The 17693-nt window shown below is 49.4% G+C and overlaps 4 protein-coding genes; 1 reads left to right on the top strand and 3 right to left on the bottom strand.

Moving 5' to 3' along the window:
• The first annotated feature begins 569 nt into the window (after window positions 1-569).
• On the top strand, window positions 570-1061 carry GSTUM_00003212001 (uncharacterized protein). XM_002836856.2 has 1 exon: window positions 570-1061. Exon 1 carries the CDS (start codon window positions 639-641, stop codon window positions 822-824), a length of 186 nt encoding a protein of 61 aa, XP_002836902.1. The 5' UTR covers window positions 570-638; the 3' UTR covers window positions 825-1061.
• A 530-nt stretch (window positions 1062-1591) lies between these two features.
• GSTUM_00003211001 (uncharacterized protein) lies at window positions 1592-2981 on the bottom strand. XM_002836855.2 has 1 exon: window positions 1592-2981. Exon 1 carries the CDS (start codon window positions 2860-2862, stop codon window positions 2074-2076), a length of 789 nt encoding a protein of 262 aa, XP_002836901.1. The 5' UTR covers window positions 2863-2981; the 3' UTR covers window positions 1592-2073.
• A 67-nt stretch (window positions 2982-3048) lies between these two features.
• GSTUM_00003210001 (uncharacterized protein) lies at window positions 3049-3970 on the bottom strand. XM_052355728.1 has 1 exon: window positions 3049-3970. The coding sequence occupies exon 1, from the start codon at window positions 3557-3559 to the stop codon at window positions 3260-3262; it is 300 nt and encodes a 99-aa protein (XP_052211701.1). The 5' UTR covers window positions 3560-3970; the 3' UTR covers window positions 3049-3259.
• Window positions 3971-9040: 5070 nt separating this feature from the next.
• On the bottom strand, window positions 9041-11509 carry GSTUM_00003209001 (uncharacterized protein; the record flags this gene model as incomplete). The annotated part of the gene is made up of 5 exons (XM_002836853.1): window positions 9041-9674; window positions 9727-10074; window positions 10146-10591; window positions 10644-11114; window positions 11270-11509. The coding sequence occupies 5 exons, from the start codon at window positions 11507-11509 to the stop codon at window positions 9041-9043; spliced, it is 2139 nt and encodes a 712-aa protein (XP_002836899.1).
• Between the last annotated feature and the right edge of the window lie 6184 nt (window positions 11510-17693).

Raw genomic sequence — 17693 nt, 5'->3', positions numbered from 1 at the left:
ACTGAGTGTATGAGAAAGGGTTGTGCGGATTCAGTAAGTTGGCTAATTCCGTTCTACGTATTCCCTACTGTCGGTGCACTTGTCCCAGCAGCGGGAGTCTTTTACCGGGCATTTTTCACAATGGTGCTTCCCCGCATCGTTGGGTACCATGTCCAGTACTCCCAGTCGTCCAGTCCGACGGCGCTAGCCCTGGGTTTTCTCTCACTGATACCACATTACCCTATCTTGTTTATATAATTTTTTCAACTTTTAATTTTAATTTTAACTTGTTGTGGTATCATACTAGTCTGCTTCTTAGCCGGGTGCATTGGCCATCATAGCTGACTGCCATCGCCCGGCCCAGCCCGTCCAAAGACGAGATATTACGGACTGGACGACTGGGAGCGCTGACCATGTCCAAGCTGAAAAGAAAAAAAAAGGCCTTTGGACGATTGTGGTGAGACTGTATGATATAAAGTGCACCCCATCCCTAACCGCTTGCATTGAAGCGTTCGTGCCATCGCCGTGCCAACACCAGGTGGAGAAAGTCAAGACGGTAGCAAGTTTAATCACGAGACGTCACTCGATAGGGGAAATGTGCGTACCATCTCCAAAGATAATGCTTTAAGATACTCGCACTTGTGTTTGCCGGCGGAAACATGTTCATATCATACCCACTGCACTCGAGTATGGGCGGTACTGCTGCCCATGCCCGGATACTTTTCCTGGAGGGTTTATCATACGGGGGGGCAAAGTTTAGGCGGCTAATTCAGCAACAAACCCAAAGTCAATGTTTTTTTGCTTTTTTTTTTTTGCTTTTCCAACCTCTTTTTTCCTCGGCTTGAAGGTTGTTGGAGTACTCGTACAGTACTCGTACAATACAGCACGGGCTGTGATTATCCCCTTTGATTATAATTCGCGTAAGCGGAAATCAAAATACGATATTGCATTCGCCCCAGTGTCAAAAGTGCCCGAAAACAAGGGGGGGGGGGCACTCGAGTATGTAAAGTACAGTACGAGTATCATACAGGAGGGTATATTCTCTACTCGAATAGGAACTAGGAGGCACTCAGATTTTCCCCATGTATTTCTTTAACCCCTGTTTTCGGATACATTTGGCGTGGGCCTTACCCCTACGAACCCCCCCCCCTCTCAACCAACCAATATAATATTCCATCCGTCCAAGCTAAAATATTGGGCCGACCCATTTGTAATCTCAAGAGTTTTACCGACACGGCATTCAAAAGAAGTTACTCGTACAGTACGAGTACCGAATACCCCGCGTGAGATATTTCACTCCCTGCCAGAGCGGTGTGCAAGGAAGTGTGTGAGGGGGTGAAAAAGGGGGATGGATGGTGGTGGTGGGATTAGGTTATTTATATATGACTGAAACATGATAAGATATTGTCACCGCTTTTGGTTATGTATGATATGATACTTGTATCTATGCTGCCGTGCTCCTACATAGTCGAGTACCGTACCCATATGGAGGTCGGGAGTCAGCGATGAGCAGCCACATACTGCATTCGTAGGGGCTGGCACATGTAGAACATGTTTCACAAGGGGAATGGGGATAACAAGGTTGTACAAGAGTTGCGCTATTACTCTCAGGTTGTTTTTATTTTTTATTTTTTATTTTTTTGCCAAAGGCGGCATTGCACTGTACTCGAGTACGAGTACAAGTACAGTACTCGTGCAGTACTAGTGCAGTACCGCTACTGCACAGTGCGGGAGGTATGGTATTACGGTACACAATCTACACAGTGGAAATGGAAGAAGAAAAAATCAAAAAACTTGAATTTGCGGAAAAACTGAATAGAGCAAAACCTAAAAATGTTTATCCAACCTTAGGAGAAAGAAACCTTAGGAGAAAGAAAGAAAAAGAAAATAACCCCAAGAAACCAAACTACCGCTGCATGTAAAAACCATGGACCGGATGAAAAGGATAAAAATAAAAAAAAACTCATGACTAGATTTTGTCATGAAAACAGAAGCAAAAGTTTATTTGTGGAGAAAGAAAGATAGAAAAAAATAAAAAATAAAAATAAAAATACCACCCTCCATATTACCATTGCCCGAGATTTCAATACCAACTTATACACGCCAGTACCTCACTCGCCCAACGGGAACCCGGATGACCTCTGATTCGCGCTCCGGGCACTCGTAAGATCTGTGGCCACGACGGTTGCAGTAGGAGCAATCGTGGTATCTAGTTTCATGAGCGTGATATCTCGTATGGGTATGGGTGATGGACAGTCTGCCGTCGGAATGGCGGGGGTTTGAGTGCTCTGGCGCGAGCAACAACCCATCGCTGGAGGCAAGTCTACTCAGGGAACTCGATCGGCGCTGGAGATACTGGCGCGAGATCCTCTGTCTCGCCGCCTCCTCCCTATGCTCCACCGAGATCTCGGTAGACCTCGATTTCCTATGCTCTCCCCCAGACCTCAACTGGCGCCTTGCCTCTCGCGCCTCGTAAATACCTTCAATCTCTCTTTGATACCTTGCGCTCGCCTCCTTACTCCTCGCCCTCCGTTCCTCCTCCAACGAGCCCTCGAGCACAGCCACCTGATTCCTCCACATGTTCTCTGTCGCCATCTTCTCTGCGATATCGGAAGCGGCTTGGCCGATGTTGATGTTTAGTATTGCCGGCCTTGGCTCTGGATCCTGCTCTTGTGGCGCCGCAAGAATAACTTGCGTTTCTGGGTAGGGCGTGTATTGGGTTACCGACGGTGGGTAGGAGGGTGGTGGAGGTGGTGGGGGAGAGCAGATCACCACCCTGGGGTTGGGGGTTGGAGTCCGGTTTCTCTCAATGGTGATCTGGCTGTGGCGGGCGCTCATTCCCGGTTCGACGTCGACCTGGAATTTGGTGAAGGAAAGAGGCATTGCAAAGTTTTGTTTGTTTGGAAGCCCTTGGCTTTGTGCTGGTGTGGATGGGGTGGGTGGATGATGGATGAAGGTTTGGTGAGTGAGAGGGTGATCGATGGACGAAAGGTGTTTGCGATGGATATCAGAAGGGAGAATGGGGGGGGGGAGGGGAGATGTCGTGTGTTTATATATCGTTGGGGGGGTTTTTTTCCTTCTTTTCTTTTCTTGCTGGTGAGAGAAAAGGCTATCCGTGTGACGGATGTAGTCGGGTGATGCTGGCTAGGAGGAAAAGTATGCTATTTATCGATGTGATTTCTTTTGACGTGCGAACTGTGCGTCCCTGGTCTGGCGGTAGAGTAATAATGGAAGCGTAGTGAACATATCAAAGGCGATTGCGTACTAGGGCTCCAGGACTTTATAGGCCGCGACAGGTTGGATCGTGCACGCTACCTACCGCACATCTTCTCAACCTTGACCAGCATAGGCTAGAGGCTGTGTTCCGCTCATTCCCCCAACATACAAGGGGAAAGGAGGGAGGGCAGGTGTGCTGCATCCCGTAGCACAAGAAAGAGCCATGTGTGTTTGCGGTTGTTGCAAAATGGCAGCCCAAAGAATGGGCGAAGCAGCGCAAACCCAAAAGCACAATCTGCGAGATGCATATTGGCACGGTAGCGTAGACGCCAGATTTTCTCGAGGACGGCGAGTGGTCAGCCATAGATGCCAGTACGAGTAATATGCCCCTTATGCAAGGGGAGAGTACCTGATAGGGTGGCGACCCCGTTCCTCACCCTTATCCCGCCCACAGACAAACATTACCGGTAGGCCATGTTCTTACGGTATGGGTGGAGCTCGTAAGGGCATACGCTACGGTATGATACCGTAGCCAAGAGCCTCATGGAGAGAGGCCGTTCAAAATATTGGTCGCGTGGGATTTTTGTTCCAAATTTTGACCCTAGTGACCGAGTGAAGGAGTCATACACTTCATCACGCCGACCGGGCGACCATCGGTCTCTTCTTCAGCAACGTGTTCCCCTTTGATGAAAGCAAGGCCCAGAATAATGATGATAACGATGATAATCCAATAAGTCAAAGCTGTTGTTTGATTTGTCCTCTTCGGGAGGCGCCGGGAATACTCGAGTATGATATTTACCGGTACAGTACCAGACCGTGGTAGTGGAAGGATGTTGGAGTGCAAAACACTCACACACATATGCAAGTTAATTTAGCGAGACCATCAGCCAAACCAAGACAACTCTTCAGCTCCTTCATGAAGAAAAGCACAAAAAAGCCTCCAACCAATCTAATACATCTACGCCCCCACAACGAAAAGCTGCTAAGCCCACTTGGTTCAGTAGAGTACCGAATACCGTAAATTACTGTAACCGGCACAGTTCCCTCTCACCATCAGGCAGAGAGAAATGACGAAATGTCCCACACTTCCCCAGCCCCGATAAGGGATTTCATGCGCGTGTTTGCGGAAGATGCGGGGTGGGGAGGGTAAGCTCGGCTAGTCACACTTTGGAGAGAGAGAGACCCCCTCCCCGACTTTACGGTACCCGCGCTATATGGTGACGGACCGTACGATATAGTAGGGCAGGGTCAGCCATTCTAGAAGTTTGCGGAAACGCCGACCCTTCAGCACTCGTACCGTAGAGCTCAGCCCTCGCCAATAGGATGGGAAGATAGAGCCCATTGAATTAGTAGGTAAAACCGATAATGTTCCAAAGGAAGACTCTGGCACTCTATGCCTTCGTCACGGTATCCCCGGACCTCGATGGGTCCTGTATAGAGCGGTAGAGATGGTTTTCCACCTGACTTGAACGGTCGCATCAAGCGCGAGCTTAGAAGCAAGGGGTGCGTTCCCGAGAAAGAAAGAAAAATCTCCTTCGGAAAAAAAAAAAAAATCACACTGCAGCAACCGCTACAAGCGCGCCATCCGCCTTTGTTCCATTGGCTCAAACGATTCCCCTCTCCCCCCGATAGATCTATTTTACAAGCGCCGCTATATCAGTAATTCCTCGCGGGATGACACTGCAATCCGACGTTCTAGATTTCGACCCTTGGTCCTCTGGGAAATTAGGTCAGGAGGGGAGAAAAGGTGTCGAAACTTTTTTCACGGCAATCCGGATCCAATCGTTGCTATGTATAGCTCAGCAGCCCGGCCTGCTTTCTTCGGGGTAAAGGATTACTGAAAAAGCACATAGCACTCGGCCCGCCCACCGCCGGCGAGAAGGATTGATATCTACTCCTTCTCGGGAGAATGATTAGTGGAAGGCATGATTTGATATCTATTTTATTTTTTTCCCATTCGAGTCTTTTTTCTTTCTCACCTTACGACACTCCACACGCACACTTCGCGCTTGGCGTTGATGATGATTCGCGCCTGGCGATGAAGTCAGGGATAAGCAACAGGGGGAAGGAGGAGAACAGCAACATGCCACGCTAATTAAGGCACTGTTTCATATGTACGATATTTACGATGAGCATGCGAAGGGCATCTCCAAGTACTTGTACTCGTACCGTACAGTACCTAAGTTACCTTATCCTGTGATGGATGGTGCTTCCGACTGGGCGGCGAGGTTTGGCGGTTGCATCTATCGCATCCTCGGCGTCGGGATAAGGTTTTGCCCGACGGGAGAGCAAGCTGGGCGGTACTGCAAAGTGAGTGATGTGCCGGAGTGCGTCCGTAAAAATAATACCCAATAGCAGATACACAGACATGCAGCCTCTAAACAGTTGACCATACACAGGAGCTTGTCCTCCTACCGTACTCGCCGCCTCCTCGTCAAAACCTTGGCCTAAAACATCTGAAACCGAGCCTTCGTGGGAGCCGCCATTTCAACCTACATCATTATGAGAAAGGCGGTCGCGAAAAGTCTCGTCCGTATCAAATAATCCGTAACCACGAGTTCGGCCCAAGAACCGCTGTCACCTTGGATGTACTCGTACTGTACCTATCTGTCTACCTAATCGCATTACATCACGCCTTTGGTTAGAGAGGGCTATGGAAGGCCTTGAGTCTGCCCATAGAGTTAGACTCATCTTCTTCCTATATAATGAGTCCCCCCTCCCCCGGAACCTGCCTCTCTTGCGGTCCATGTTCATAAATCTCTCGTCTCCATCATACCCTTTACGGAGATAAGGCTGCCGTGCACTGTAGGGTGCTATATTGCAAAAGCGTATCGCCACAGTGCCCCCACCACTGTAAAACTACTGTATCCTCCAGCTGTCAGAACTCTGTCCCGACATGGTTCGCTACATGCATTCCATCTCCATCTCTCGACTCCTTGGGACAGAATTTCCCGGTTGCGGATCGAGAGTGAGTAACACAGAACCTCCACAAAGGCAATTAAAGTTACAGCATAAGTTACAAGTAAGCTGCCGGTAAATACCGATCAAGTTACTAAGGATGAATAGGGTGGTTAAATTTCCCACAGATTTCCACCAGCCACCATGATCCTTGTGGGGATCTGGAACGTCTCCTTCAGCTCCTCTTGACCCTGCTGGATTCGATAGGTGGTCGTAATCGGAAGGGCGGTGTTGATTGATATCTGGTTCGCTGATCAGCTGGTTGTGCACCCCCCCCCTCCTCCACCGGTGGTGGGTCACTATGGTCATAAGGTAAATCATAAGACATCTCACCGTGAACTGCCCTTTTGGCCTGTGTAACTTCCACCCGTGTGAGAGACGGATGGGGGCTACGGTAGCAATTCCTCATGTTCTGAAAACAAAAGTTTATGTGAATAAGTGAGGTATAATACATGTGCCTTTCCGAATCTAGCCATTCTCTCCACCATGTTCTACAGCCGCATTCGAAATTTTCCCATATCATACCATTCCTTCCGTCTATCCTGTACCCCGTGTACCACCACAAGCCCTCTGAAAGGCTTCGCTAACTATCCCTCCCTTTCCATCATTCGGGGTAAAAAAAAAAAAAAAAAAATTTGCGATGAAAAAGTTTGCAATGCCCCCTCCCCAGAGGCGTATCTAGAAACATCTATCTGAAAAAGAGTTTGTGCAGTTCTGTGGTTGCTGCTGGTGAATATTTTTCCCGGTGGTACAATGAAGGAGGGGTAGGAGATGATTGCGGGCGTGGCTGTGCAACTGATTTATCGTGAGGACTATCTGATTATCAGCCCCAAATCGGCTCATCATCCCAAGGTAGGGCTTTTGCATCGACGATTTAACAGTGTTGCGAACACAAGTCACGGATATATAACTCGTTCAGCTGAACCCCCATACTCAGCGCACTCTATGGACGCCCGCGATGGGACAGCCACAATAAGAAACAAATGAAGCGACCCGACACGGAAACTCCTCGAACAAACGAGAAACTTTGATACAGTATGATGCCTCTGATCCCTGGCTGTCGGTCAACCACATCCACACCCTGGGTAGTACAAGTACTCAAGTACAAGTGCCTCTGTCAGGGAAAAAGAAAAACACTGATCCTTCCCGGGATCATTTTGCCCCGGAGTCCGGGGATCACGGATGTTGCGGGCGATATTCAAAGTTGATCCCCAAGAGGTTTTGCCATATGGTACTGAATCAACACGACAGCTGATGCCAGATTCGAGCTCCAAATGCACATTGTGACCCATTTTGCCTCCACATTTCGCGCCTTGTGGGTTTAGTGCTTCTTGTGTTTCCGCCAGATTCTCGCAATCGAGTGATATTTGGTAAACAAACAAGCGGGAGGGCCACAGAAATATCCGGCCTCAGTTGACAGTGGTGAACGGCACGAGTACCATATGGCCCAAGGGATTGAGAAGTTCTACTGGCATCTGTGATGGTAAAAGTTTGGAAATAAGAAAGGGGCGGGTTTTTAAAGACCTGGAATTCCAATTTTCATGACTGTCATATCATACCATATCATACAAGTTCGACAATGCATTTGGATAATACTTTTACTTCCCCCCAATCTATATTCCTACGATACAGCAATTACCGTACCCTACAATTTTACTCACATCTCTTCCATAACAGAGACTTACGGGAAATTAGAATCATCCAAAAGAATTACAGAGGCGTATGGGCGAATGCAGTTTACACTTCTTCGGAACATGATGGACTTGCAAGCAGAGGGTTGCAGTAAAGTACTTTAGAAAAGCCAAACACTGATATCGTGGGAATTGAACTTTATCATACCCAAACTTACCCCTTACACGTCGGGTCGTTAACATGAGGCAGCAGGCTTGGTGTTGTACGTAAACTATCTATCATATCATACACCATTCCACTCGGGTAAGCGCTTTTGCCACCGCTGGTTGCCATATTTCCAACGACCCTTTCTCAACAATCTACCATATCGTACCCCGTATGATACCGGTAGCCTAAGCGCATAATTAGCCTCGCCGCCTCCGCCGCCAAAACTGCAACTCAGCCCAAGCAACCCTTCAGAGAATCTTCTGGAGAATAGCTAAGCGTCTGGAATACACAGTATTGTTCGGTCTTTGTGTCGATCTCTTGTCTGGTGCGTGCGGGGGGCGGCGTACGGTATCGGTGTGCCGCATGATACGGCAACCAAAGGGGCTTTAGCAATAGGGCGTCTCACCACGTACTCCCATTAACCCGTTCGAACCGTAGTATACATACCAGATCTCACCCTTGTCTTGGCAGGTACCTTATCATACCGCAGACCCCGAAAGAAAGCATTGATCACTACACCCCGCTGGCCAGGCAGAAAACTCCGAGAAAGCCATATCCTAGGAGACCTTGGAGCACCTATTAGTATTTAGTTCTTGGATTTTCTTTTGTACCTCTTTTTTCCTTGAATTTTGCCGCATTGGGAAACTCCAGTTTTGGGTGTGTTTTCACCTCCGCTTTCTCACCAATCATCGTACCTCAACTACGAGTGCTGTAGCATGATCACGCAATCACCATTAAATCCTTTAGCCACTTTTACAACTCGGGACAATGCACTGTACAAATTTCTTGTCACTCTCATTAAATGTCGCCGAATGCTGGGAGCAAGTAAGGCACAACCAAAACGAGGTAAAGCAAAACAAAAAACAAAAACACCTGGAGCGAATGTTGGTTCCCCTAATAAACGCCGTAACTTGCCTTCTCGGGTTGAGGATAAATCCCATGCGGCCCTCGAAGTGAATAGGACAAAAAAGACCAATAACTGGAGGGAATAGAGGTGAACGAGAGGGCTATTTACATGAATATATATATCGCAAAAAAAGTGAAAGCATCAAATATCGGAGGCGATGCAGCCCCAGTCCTCAAACTGACTTGGGAAGCTAATCATCGATTCAACAAGTTGAAAGTCCTCGTTGCCGAGCTGATCCCAGCTTGGATCGCAGCTATCCTCGCTGATTTCGACGAGATCGTGAGGAACCTCGATCTTAACTTTAGAGTATGGCAGAGAATTCCCCGACATCAAGTCGTAACTAGCGTGGATGACGTTAATATCCTGTTCACGCATGGGGGGGGAGCTCGGGGGTGCGGAAAGAGCGCCCCAGGCTTCCTCGGGAAGTTCGACGTTTAGTCTCTCAACTAGCTTTGCGATCCCCTGGAGTGCTGAAGTGCACCACACCCACACGCTAGTTAATTCTCTGAGGTCTTTAAGGCACTGGACTAATGTTGTTTCAACCGCGGGGGAGGAAGGCAGGTCAACGAGCATCAGTATTGCCATGGCAAGGATTATGTGTGAGCTTGTGATTACAGTGCGACGGAGAGAGTATCCTTCGCGGAAGAGTCCGAACACTTCTGCACTATCGTTGGCGGCCTGGCGGCAGATTTCACGCGGGTTCTCACCGAAGAAATTCAACTCCTTTGCGAAGAAGGGGCGGAATAGGAGACCGATGGTGCAGTGATAATAGAGACTGATGCGTGATGAGTCGATTGACATGCTTGTGGAGAAGGATTGAAGCTTACTGGAGTAGAAGCGTGGAAGGAAGAGAGGTAGCCTTTGGTGCCATGTCTTCCGGAAGCTGCGCTTTCCACTCTTTTAGTCGAGAATAAGTGGCATTGAGTATCTGGAGAGTCACCCTCTCCTTTGGAGAATACAGCAATGTCAATACATCCCCAAGAATCTCGGACACCTCCGCGAAGTGAATGGCAACGCCTTGCACTCGGCCAGATTGTGGCGTTCCGTGGGGCACTCCATGGTCGGTGTAGGGCTGCCAGGGCTCCGATTCAATAGGTGGAAATACATTCGGTTTTGAAATACCAACAATAGTCGACGGGAGTTGCGGAACTCGTCCAAGAAATACGGACCACATCCTACGATTTATCGTCAGGATTAATATGCAATGCGGACAGGGGTGGAGGTGGAATGTCTGCTGGAATCATACTTGTCGAGGGTGAAGCAACCCCAGAATGTAATCTTCCGCACTTCTGTCTCGGTAGGCGAAAAGCCTTGCCAATCAAGAGGTAAATTCAACCCCAAATCCAGCGCCATCCGAAACGCCCGTCCAGAGTACATCCATCCACTCGAGTTTCGGCCACACCCGGCCTCCCGTAGTGACATGAGGGCCAAAGCTTGAACGGAGGTCAGGCAAGGGGTCTCCCCTTCAGCCACTAGGATCCGCTTCGCCTCTTGGAAAAAGTGGTCTGCCATGACTGCAAGACTACCGGTCTCCCGCGCTTCCTTTCGATCACAGTAATGACACGCCAATGCCAGGATTGCGTTCACCATCAGTGAGCTGCAGTACTTGGTTCGGCCTCGGCTCATATCGCTCAAGAAGCAGGACTTCGAGAACAAAACATAGGAAGGATGGCACCAGGTGAAGTATAGGGACTAAAATGAACCATGAATCTTATCCACAATTTTGAGGTGTGAGGGAGCTCACCATGAGATCGGAAATAAATTCTATATCCTTGGTAACCCTGGTCCAAGAGCCTGAGCATTGTCGTGAATCACTACGGCCCACCCGCTCACCGTCCACCGAGGCTACGCCGGACCAGAGAACACATAAGTGCTTTGAGTCCCCAGTACGAAACTTCTCCACAATGTCGGAAAGGTCTGTCTCAGAGCCCGAATGCACCTCACAATCTGGCATGGCCGTATTCTCCTTTATGCTCCTCGCAATATCCGCCAGGCTTCCATGCTCACGTATGTGGCTGACAATCTCACAGACCTCGGATTCAGAGGCGGATCGTATAGTTGCCACGATGACATCCAGGGAGTCGTTCTTCTCCTTCAGCTGCTCGATGTCCCTCTTCAGTGCTCCCTTTCTCCGGTGATCTCCGTCAAAGTCGTAGGTGCATTCGGTTTGGTAGACAGCAAGGCATGTGGAACAAGCAGGGGACGCGCCATCGCACTAAGGATTTCCAATTCATTTGTTACTCTTCTCCTCATTACCTTGATTCCTTCCCATCCCCTCCCTTCTCCTTCCGGCTTCGAGAGTAGAGGGAAGAGTGGTGAAGAATTGTGAAAAGGAGAGGGAAGAGGCTGAGGATCCGCTCTGTGACGTACCTTCGATTTTCTTCTGCGGCAAGGAATACACGCACTAGACACGCAGCGTCGCTTTGCAGATCTAGCGGGTATGATGGAGTCGAGGGGAGGGCTGTTCCCTTCCTCCTGCTTTGGGAGAATTCGTCGTACCATATCAGTTCCTCCGGCTTCGCTAGTCTTGCGGGATTTGTAGGCTTGTATTTCACCTTCTCCTCCCTCCATAATACCTTGCTCTACAGCTCCTCCAGAATTCTCTGGCATTGAGCGGGCCCGGTAGTATATATAGCGGATACGCTAAGGCTTTTCCACGCCCTTGGAGCAAGGTCTAGGCAGTAGGGGTGTGGGAAGCTTAGAGGGGGTAAGCCGCCAAAGGGGTGCAGATGGTGGAAATGTATCTGGTATGCTTGTATCCTCCTGCACAATTCATAGCCCGATTGTGGGCCTGTGCGTGTGGTGATGGGAGGAAAACTGGGTTACCGCAGGACCTACTTGCTGGTTATGGCATTCAATTTGCGAGGGAGCCAAGGGATATAAAAAATATATATATTGAAAGTAGGGTGTGGTGGTGGTTGTGGTGGTGGTGGGAACTACAAAGTTGATTCAACAATGGGTACAGGATGCTTTCACTGTCGTTGACCGACAACGAGCACCAATAACGTCACCGGACTGTAGTCACTGATCGACAATACATTAACTCAATGAGTTTATATTTCTTATTTTGGTGGAAATGAATTATTTGGCTCTACGAAGGCTCGTCTTTCGTAGTGATGATTGCCGGTAACTGATTTTCATGCATGCACTTTTTCCCTCCTCTCTCCTCACCTACCACCATTGTTGTGTGGAGGGTGTGTAAACATGATACTATGGGGCTGGGGGGGAAATTGTCTACCAGTAGTATTGCACAAAAACCGTCAAGGAATTAATCATTGAAGGAGGAGCAGTCTCTAGCCCCGAGACATTGTGCTGGGCTCCCGTGCTGGAAATACGGTACTCGACTAAGGAGCACGATTGGTGTAGACTATCCTGAACACCCTAAAAAAAATACTCGTACTCGTGCCCCGTTCATGTTGACAGCCACTGCCAAATAGTGATCATCGCTGGCCAGAGCTAAGCTCGAAAATGAAAATAAAAACACCGGTACAAGGACAACCACCCCCCCTCATGCCATGCCAATGCTATCCTAAGGCACTTGTCGGATCACGGTTTTCCTTCCAGCGACCAAAAACAAAATCCGAGGGCATCAGGCTCGCGGCAACACGCGGGCCAATGCCTCGTGGTCAGATACTTTGTCCCAAGGTTCTCAGGGACTCATTTTGCGGGAGACGGTTGATATCGTATCGGAAGCTTAACAAGCTAACACCGGTAGAGCAAAGAGCTTCCTTGTCGAAGCTAGATCACCCCTAGCTTCGTTCCCTCAGTCATAAAACTCAGCTGGAGGTTGTTATTCTGCCTTGGTTTTCCCCAGCCGGCGCCTTCCAATAAGCTAGTCTACGGGCGCAGGGCATTCTACGAGTAATCATCATTGGTTTTCATCCTGCGGTGGGCAGTTGGATTACCGTATTATCTCTCCATAACCGTCATGGAGCCTTTCCGACCCTTGGATTGCCGAGTTTCAAATACCCTTGCACTGTTGAGACTTTGAACCATCACCCCAACCCCCCCCCCCGGCTTGAAGATCCGGAGAATGGTCCCTGATGCACTCAAGTACTCGTAGGCGAGGACGAAAGAGTTGGAACCCTGAAAAACAAAAAGCCCCCACTCTACTCGTACTGACAGGGTCGAGGGATAAGTTAGCAGTCAAAATACTGTTAAGCCATTGGTCGGAGGCACTTTCCACTGGGGGGATAGCTAGTTCGCTAGCGAGGCGTTCGGATTGCATATTGTGATGGGAGCGGAAGTAAAATATATATTTGAGTATATAAAGATATATATATAAAATAAATGAGGAAATTCCTTTCAAGACGCCTCGTGCTTCCCCAGCGCATCACGTCCGATAGGGTGTAAATGTTACGGTAGCTGTTCCCAAAAACCCGGCGATAGCCATCTGGTGAAAGCCGGACCCGCATTCCTCCCCCCTCCCTACTTCCCAGTCGCGCCTCTTGGCTGTGAATTGGCACCCGTTGGTCCTTTCGGGGTGGGCCTTTGGTGGCTGTTTCGGAAAGGGTGCAATTCCTAGCGCGGAGACACGAGTACCGGTACCGGTCGGTATGATACCGGTCTGATACTTTACTCGTAGGGGAAGCCGTCCTGGAAAGGTGGTGCATGACTCCCGTGTCCGTTCCAAAATCCAAGGGCTTGTCTCCTGCCTTGTTGTGTGCGGTACCCTAAGCACGCGCTCATCCAAAAATGAGCTATTGTTATTATGATAGCTCTAATAGAGAATATTATGGCCAAGGCGTCCACGCGCTCCAAAGAGTAATTAATTACTGCACTTGTACTCGAGAAGCTTATCAGTGACTTCCGCCAATCCAGATAACCGAGTAAATGAAGACAATAGGGTGACATATCGCAACGAGAGCCAACGGCTATCGGAAATCCCCCGCACTCATCCAGGATAACTCGTGTTATCCCCTGTAAAACACCTCGCCAAGGCTTCTTTCCTTATGCCCGTTTTCGGAACCAATTTTTTTCCCCCGCCTGCTAATTAGAAGGAGGGGGGCCTCGCGGTGAATGGGGAGGAAAGACTTTCATAGTCGGGTCATCTCGGGGGGGGGGAACATGTTCTCTGGTCACAATTTTAACTTCCTCAAGCGGCGGAATGGAGGGCGAAAAAGTGCTGGATTCCTTCCTTCCCCCCGTGTGAGGGCTACGGGCCCCAGGAGCCGATGTTGGAGTGGGGTAAATGTCAGAGAAACTATGGATCCAGCAGGGTTGGTGCACTCACAGTGTTATCAATCACATGCGGGAAGGGTGCTCGCTTGTGATCCAAGCTTTAATCTAACGTTGACCGTCCTCCTTTCATTAGTTGCCCATAGCGTCGGGTGGTTCTATCGTTCAGCTTCAAACGAGGAGCTCTCTCCTCAATGGTGGTGGTGGTGGTGATCTTTGGTAGTTGTGGTGGGGTTTAGGTAATTTTGGCTGTTCATGGTGATAATCATCAGCTGTCGCAATGTCTAGATTTGGTGGGAGAAGGTTGGAAGGGTACAACCACCCTATTATACCCGGGGAGATGCTTTCGTACAAGGCAGGATCTTTTTTTTTTCAGGTTAACATGAATTGACTGTTCACTGCCGTAACTCCGTTGCGGGTGCGGGTACTCCTAGCAGGCAAAGGGGGATCCGAAAACAAGGGGTCGTGAGTCTGCACTGTAATAGAGGCTCAGATACGCACGGTTTGTCCTGTCTCTTGTGTTTTGCAAAACCCTGTCTTCGGACGCTGCACTCGTACTTCTCGCCTGCTACGCGTATTTACGATTCCTTGTGCGAGTACCGGTACTAATGTATCTCGTAGGAATGAAAGCACCCTCACTATCATACCATTTTTCGAATCTCTGTTTGTCCTCCTCCTTCGGAAATCCTCTTTGGCACACTCACCCTCCACAGCTTCTTGCACTATGATGGGGTGAGTCAAGTAAGGGCAGTTAGAGGTGTAGTGGTTCGCCACTCCATTTACGAGTAATTGTCATAATATTATACTTCGCCTTTGAGATCACAATGAACCCCACGACCCACGAACACACCACCACCCACATCCGGCCCTTGATTCCACAAGTTAAAATCTCGGCGCACCGGTATCTCAATTCCCATGTACCGGTCGGTACGAGTACTCGAGTGAAGCACAAAAGGCTGAAAGAGAGAGCCTTTAGAGGAGGAAATAAAAAGCAATAAAAAGGGAAATCCTACAACTGCGGTTGAGCAGGTACTCGAGCACAGTACTATCCCGAAAGAGTACTATGCATAGTCTAGTAATGTGAGCCAAGCCAGTGTTAGCCGTCCGTGCTCCATGCAAAAAGAGTGAGATAAACGAAGAAGCTTGTCCGCCAATACGAGTACAGTACTGCAGCCTTAAAGCTATTCATGGCTGCAGATTTGACAGGTACTCAAGTATCGTGCCTATCATATCCTCCCCCCAGAGTCGGATTACCGGCACCGGACGGAGCAAAGATAATTGGCCTATTCGAGTGCGGTACTGTACTCGTACTCGTACTGGTCAAATTTTTTTTTTGTTTGGATGCGCGAGCTCAACTCGGCCTCGCGGGTAGGGTACCGGTATCTCTCTGCATGAACGAGGTATTCGTGTCTGTCACAGTCTGTGGGGCAAAAAGCATTGGCTAAATTTACTTAGTACAAAACTGCACCAAAGCCTTACCGGTATCGTACTCGAGTAGACTACGGTACGGTGGTCTCGAGTCCCCAGCCCCCTTCTTTACCAGGAAGAAGGAAGAAGGAAGAAGGAGTCGGGTGGCGCAATGGCGCAACCCGCACTGACCTTGAAGCGCTCCCAGAAAAGGGAGATACTAAAGGCTCGAGACTACAGGCCCATAGAAAGGGTATACGGGTCCCGAATCCTTGGCTCGGTGATACGCGCAGGTGGTGGTCATGGCTGCTATCGCTGGTCTAGCTCAGCATCTGCTCTAGATGTGAGGGGGTTCGGTCTGCCACACTTCGGGATCGTTGCGGTGGTGTACCGGTAGGGTATCCCTCTTCTCAACATTATGCATATCATACTCTAAGTACGGTATCATACCAAGGCAATTTAAGGTTCAAGGTGAAATTCCCTCCTCCATCCTTAAGTGGGATAAGGAAAAAAACCCTTCGTCAGCCCTACTAACGGTATCCATACCCTTCATCAATTGACCTCATACACACGTATTTTTTATTGGACTGGTATGGTGGCGTGTTTTGATTTCGTAGACCAGAGAACACCCGAGTACACAGATAGAAGTGTTGGTCATGCAAGAAATGAAGGCTAGACTCCTGCTATCTGTTTACTACCGGTACTGGCGGTCTAGGATCCCTCCCCCCCTCCCCCCCCCCCTCTCTCTTTTTTGGTGGTGGATCTAGTTGCTTAGCTATTCATAGTGGGTTGGAGTTTGACACACTCACCCTCCAAAGCTTCGCACACCATCCCGGTACCGGTAGTTCACCCAGGGGCCAGACCTAGCGCTTGTCGGGTGCGGACAAAGAGAATGAGAATGGTACGGTAGCACTATGATTGGCCTTGACTAAGGGGGAGTGAGTGGGTACTCGTACACCCACCGTGTTGGATCGAGCGATTTCCCCCGGCATCTCCATCGATGATCAGTTCCCATCAAGTATTGTATTACATTATGGTGGTGGGATAAAGTGATAGTCTACCGTCTTCCTGACAGACGCTGAATCAAAGCGGGGGGGAAGAGAGACCGAACGCGCCTTGAACCGAGGCTTCAAAACCATCCGTTTTTGAGCGAGAGCGTATCGGCGCTCTTGACAGATCTATTAGGTGTGGGTAATCCTAAGGTCACGTTAAAATCGTTTCATCCTGTTGAACGACATGACCCCACCCTGGTTGCGGACCGGGGTTTACGAGCGATAACATATGATTAGACGTGCCCTCCCGGTTACGGTTAGGCCATTGTGGGGGAGGTTGCAGACGGGGTAATATCGAGATGGGCTCTTTTGTCCCAAACAGTGCCCGTTTGGCCAACAGTCGCACCCTGCTACTATACGAACGGCGGTGGTTCGGTAGAGCCGGGCCAGGAGGGATGTCGGGGGCCAGGAATGTCGGGAAGTCAGATACGCGGCTCAGGCTGCGAAATGCGCAGAGTCTTCATAGGGCTGGGTGTTATTAAGACAATAAGCAGATCTGCTTAAATAAAGCTAGGCTGGGGAACTGTATATTTTGAGGATTCTTGTGCGTATCCGGGTTCTCGACCTGTGATAACCCTCGTAGCAATAAATACTCCCCTGCTTCGGACACGATGTTATCTCCTGGATCGCTGAAACCGGGAAGATTGTGCGCTGCCCCTGTCAGTTTCTGAGGCAAAGGTTAAGAAACTCTTCGCTGGTGGCTGGAATTTCGCGGATGTGTATACTTCGGACTATTGCCAATACCGGTACTGTATTGGTGGGCATGGCCGCACTTGCCTTTGCGATCGCTCGGGGGTGCTGAGCACTCTCCTTGATCATTTGTGTCTTAGAAACTGACAGGCGCGGCAGACAATTTTCACGGTTTCCGCAGTCCGAGAGGTGATCGCCCAAAGCAGACCTGGGACAACCAGCAAGCAACGGTGAAGAATTTTAAACAGAGCAGGGTAGAAGAAGGGTGACGAAAACGGCACCAGATTACCCCCCATATCACCAAGTCAAGCAGTGCAAAATCGCACCAACTACAGCTGGCCTAAAAGATCCAACTTGGGGGGAATTATGAATTGTACCTTTCTCGATCCAGGTTGGCGAGGTTCACTGGGTTGCCCGAGCGCCTGAAGAGGGAAGAGAGAAGGGAGGACTTATGAGCAATGTCAAAG

This window comes from Tuber melanosporum, assembly GCF_000151645.1.
Source record: "Tuber melanosporum whole genome shotgun sequence assembly, scaffold_162, strain Mel28".
In the NCBI taxonomy this organism is placed as follows: domain Eukaryota; kingdom Fungi; phylum Ascomycota; class Pezizomycetes; order Pezizales; family Tuberaceae; genus Tuber; species Tuber melanosporum.
This window is presented reverse-complemented; position numbering and strand designations above follow the sequence as displayed.

Bases quoted from the DNA above. Each gene is read 5' to 3' on its own strand.
- GSTUM_00003212001 (XM_002836856.2), top strand. From the start codon at position 639: ATGTTCATATCATACCCACTGCACTCGAGTATGGGCGGTACTGCTGCC.
- GSTUM_00003211001 (XM_002836855.2), bottom strand. From the start codon at position 2,862: ATGCCTCTTTCCTTCACCAAATTCCAGGTCGACGTCGAACCGGGAATG.
- GSTUM_00003210001 (XM_052355728.1), bottom strand. From the start codon at position 3,559: ATGGCTGACCACTCGCCGTCCTCGAGAAAATCTGGCGTCTACGCTACC.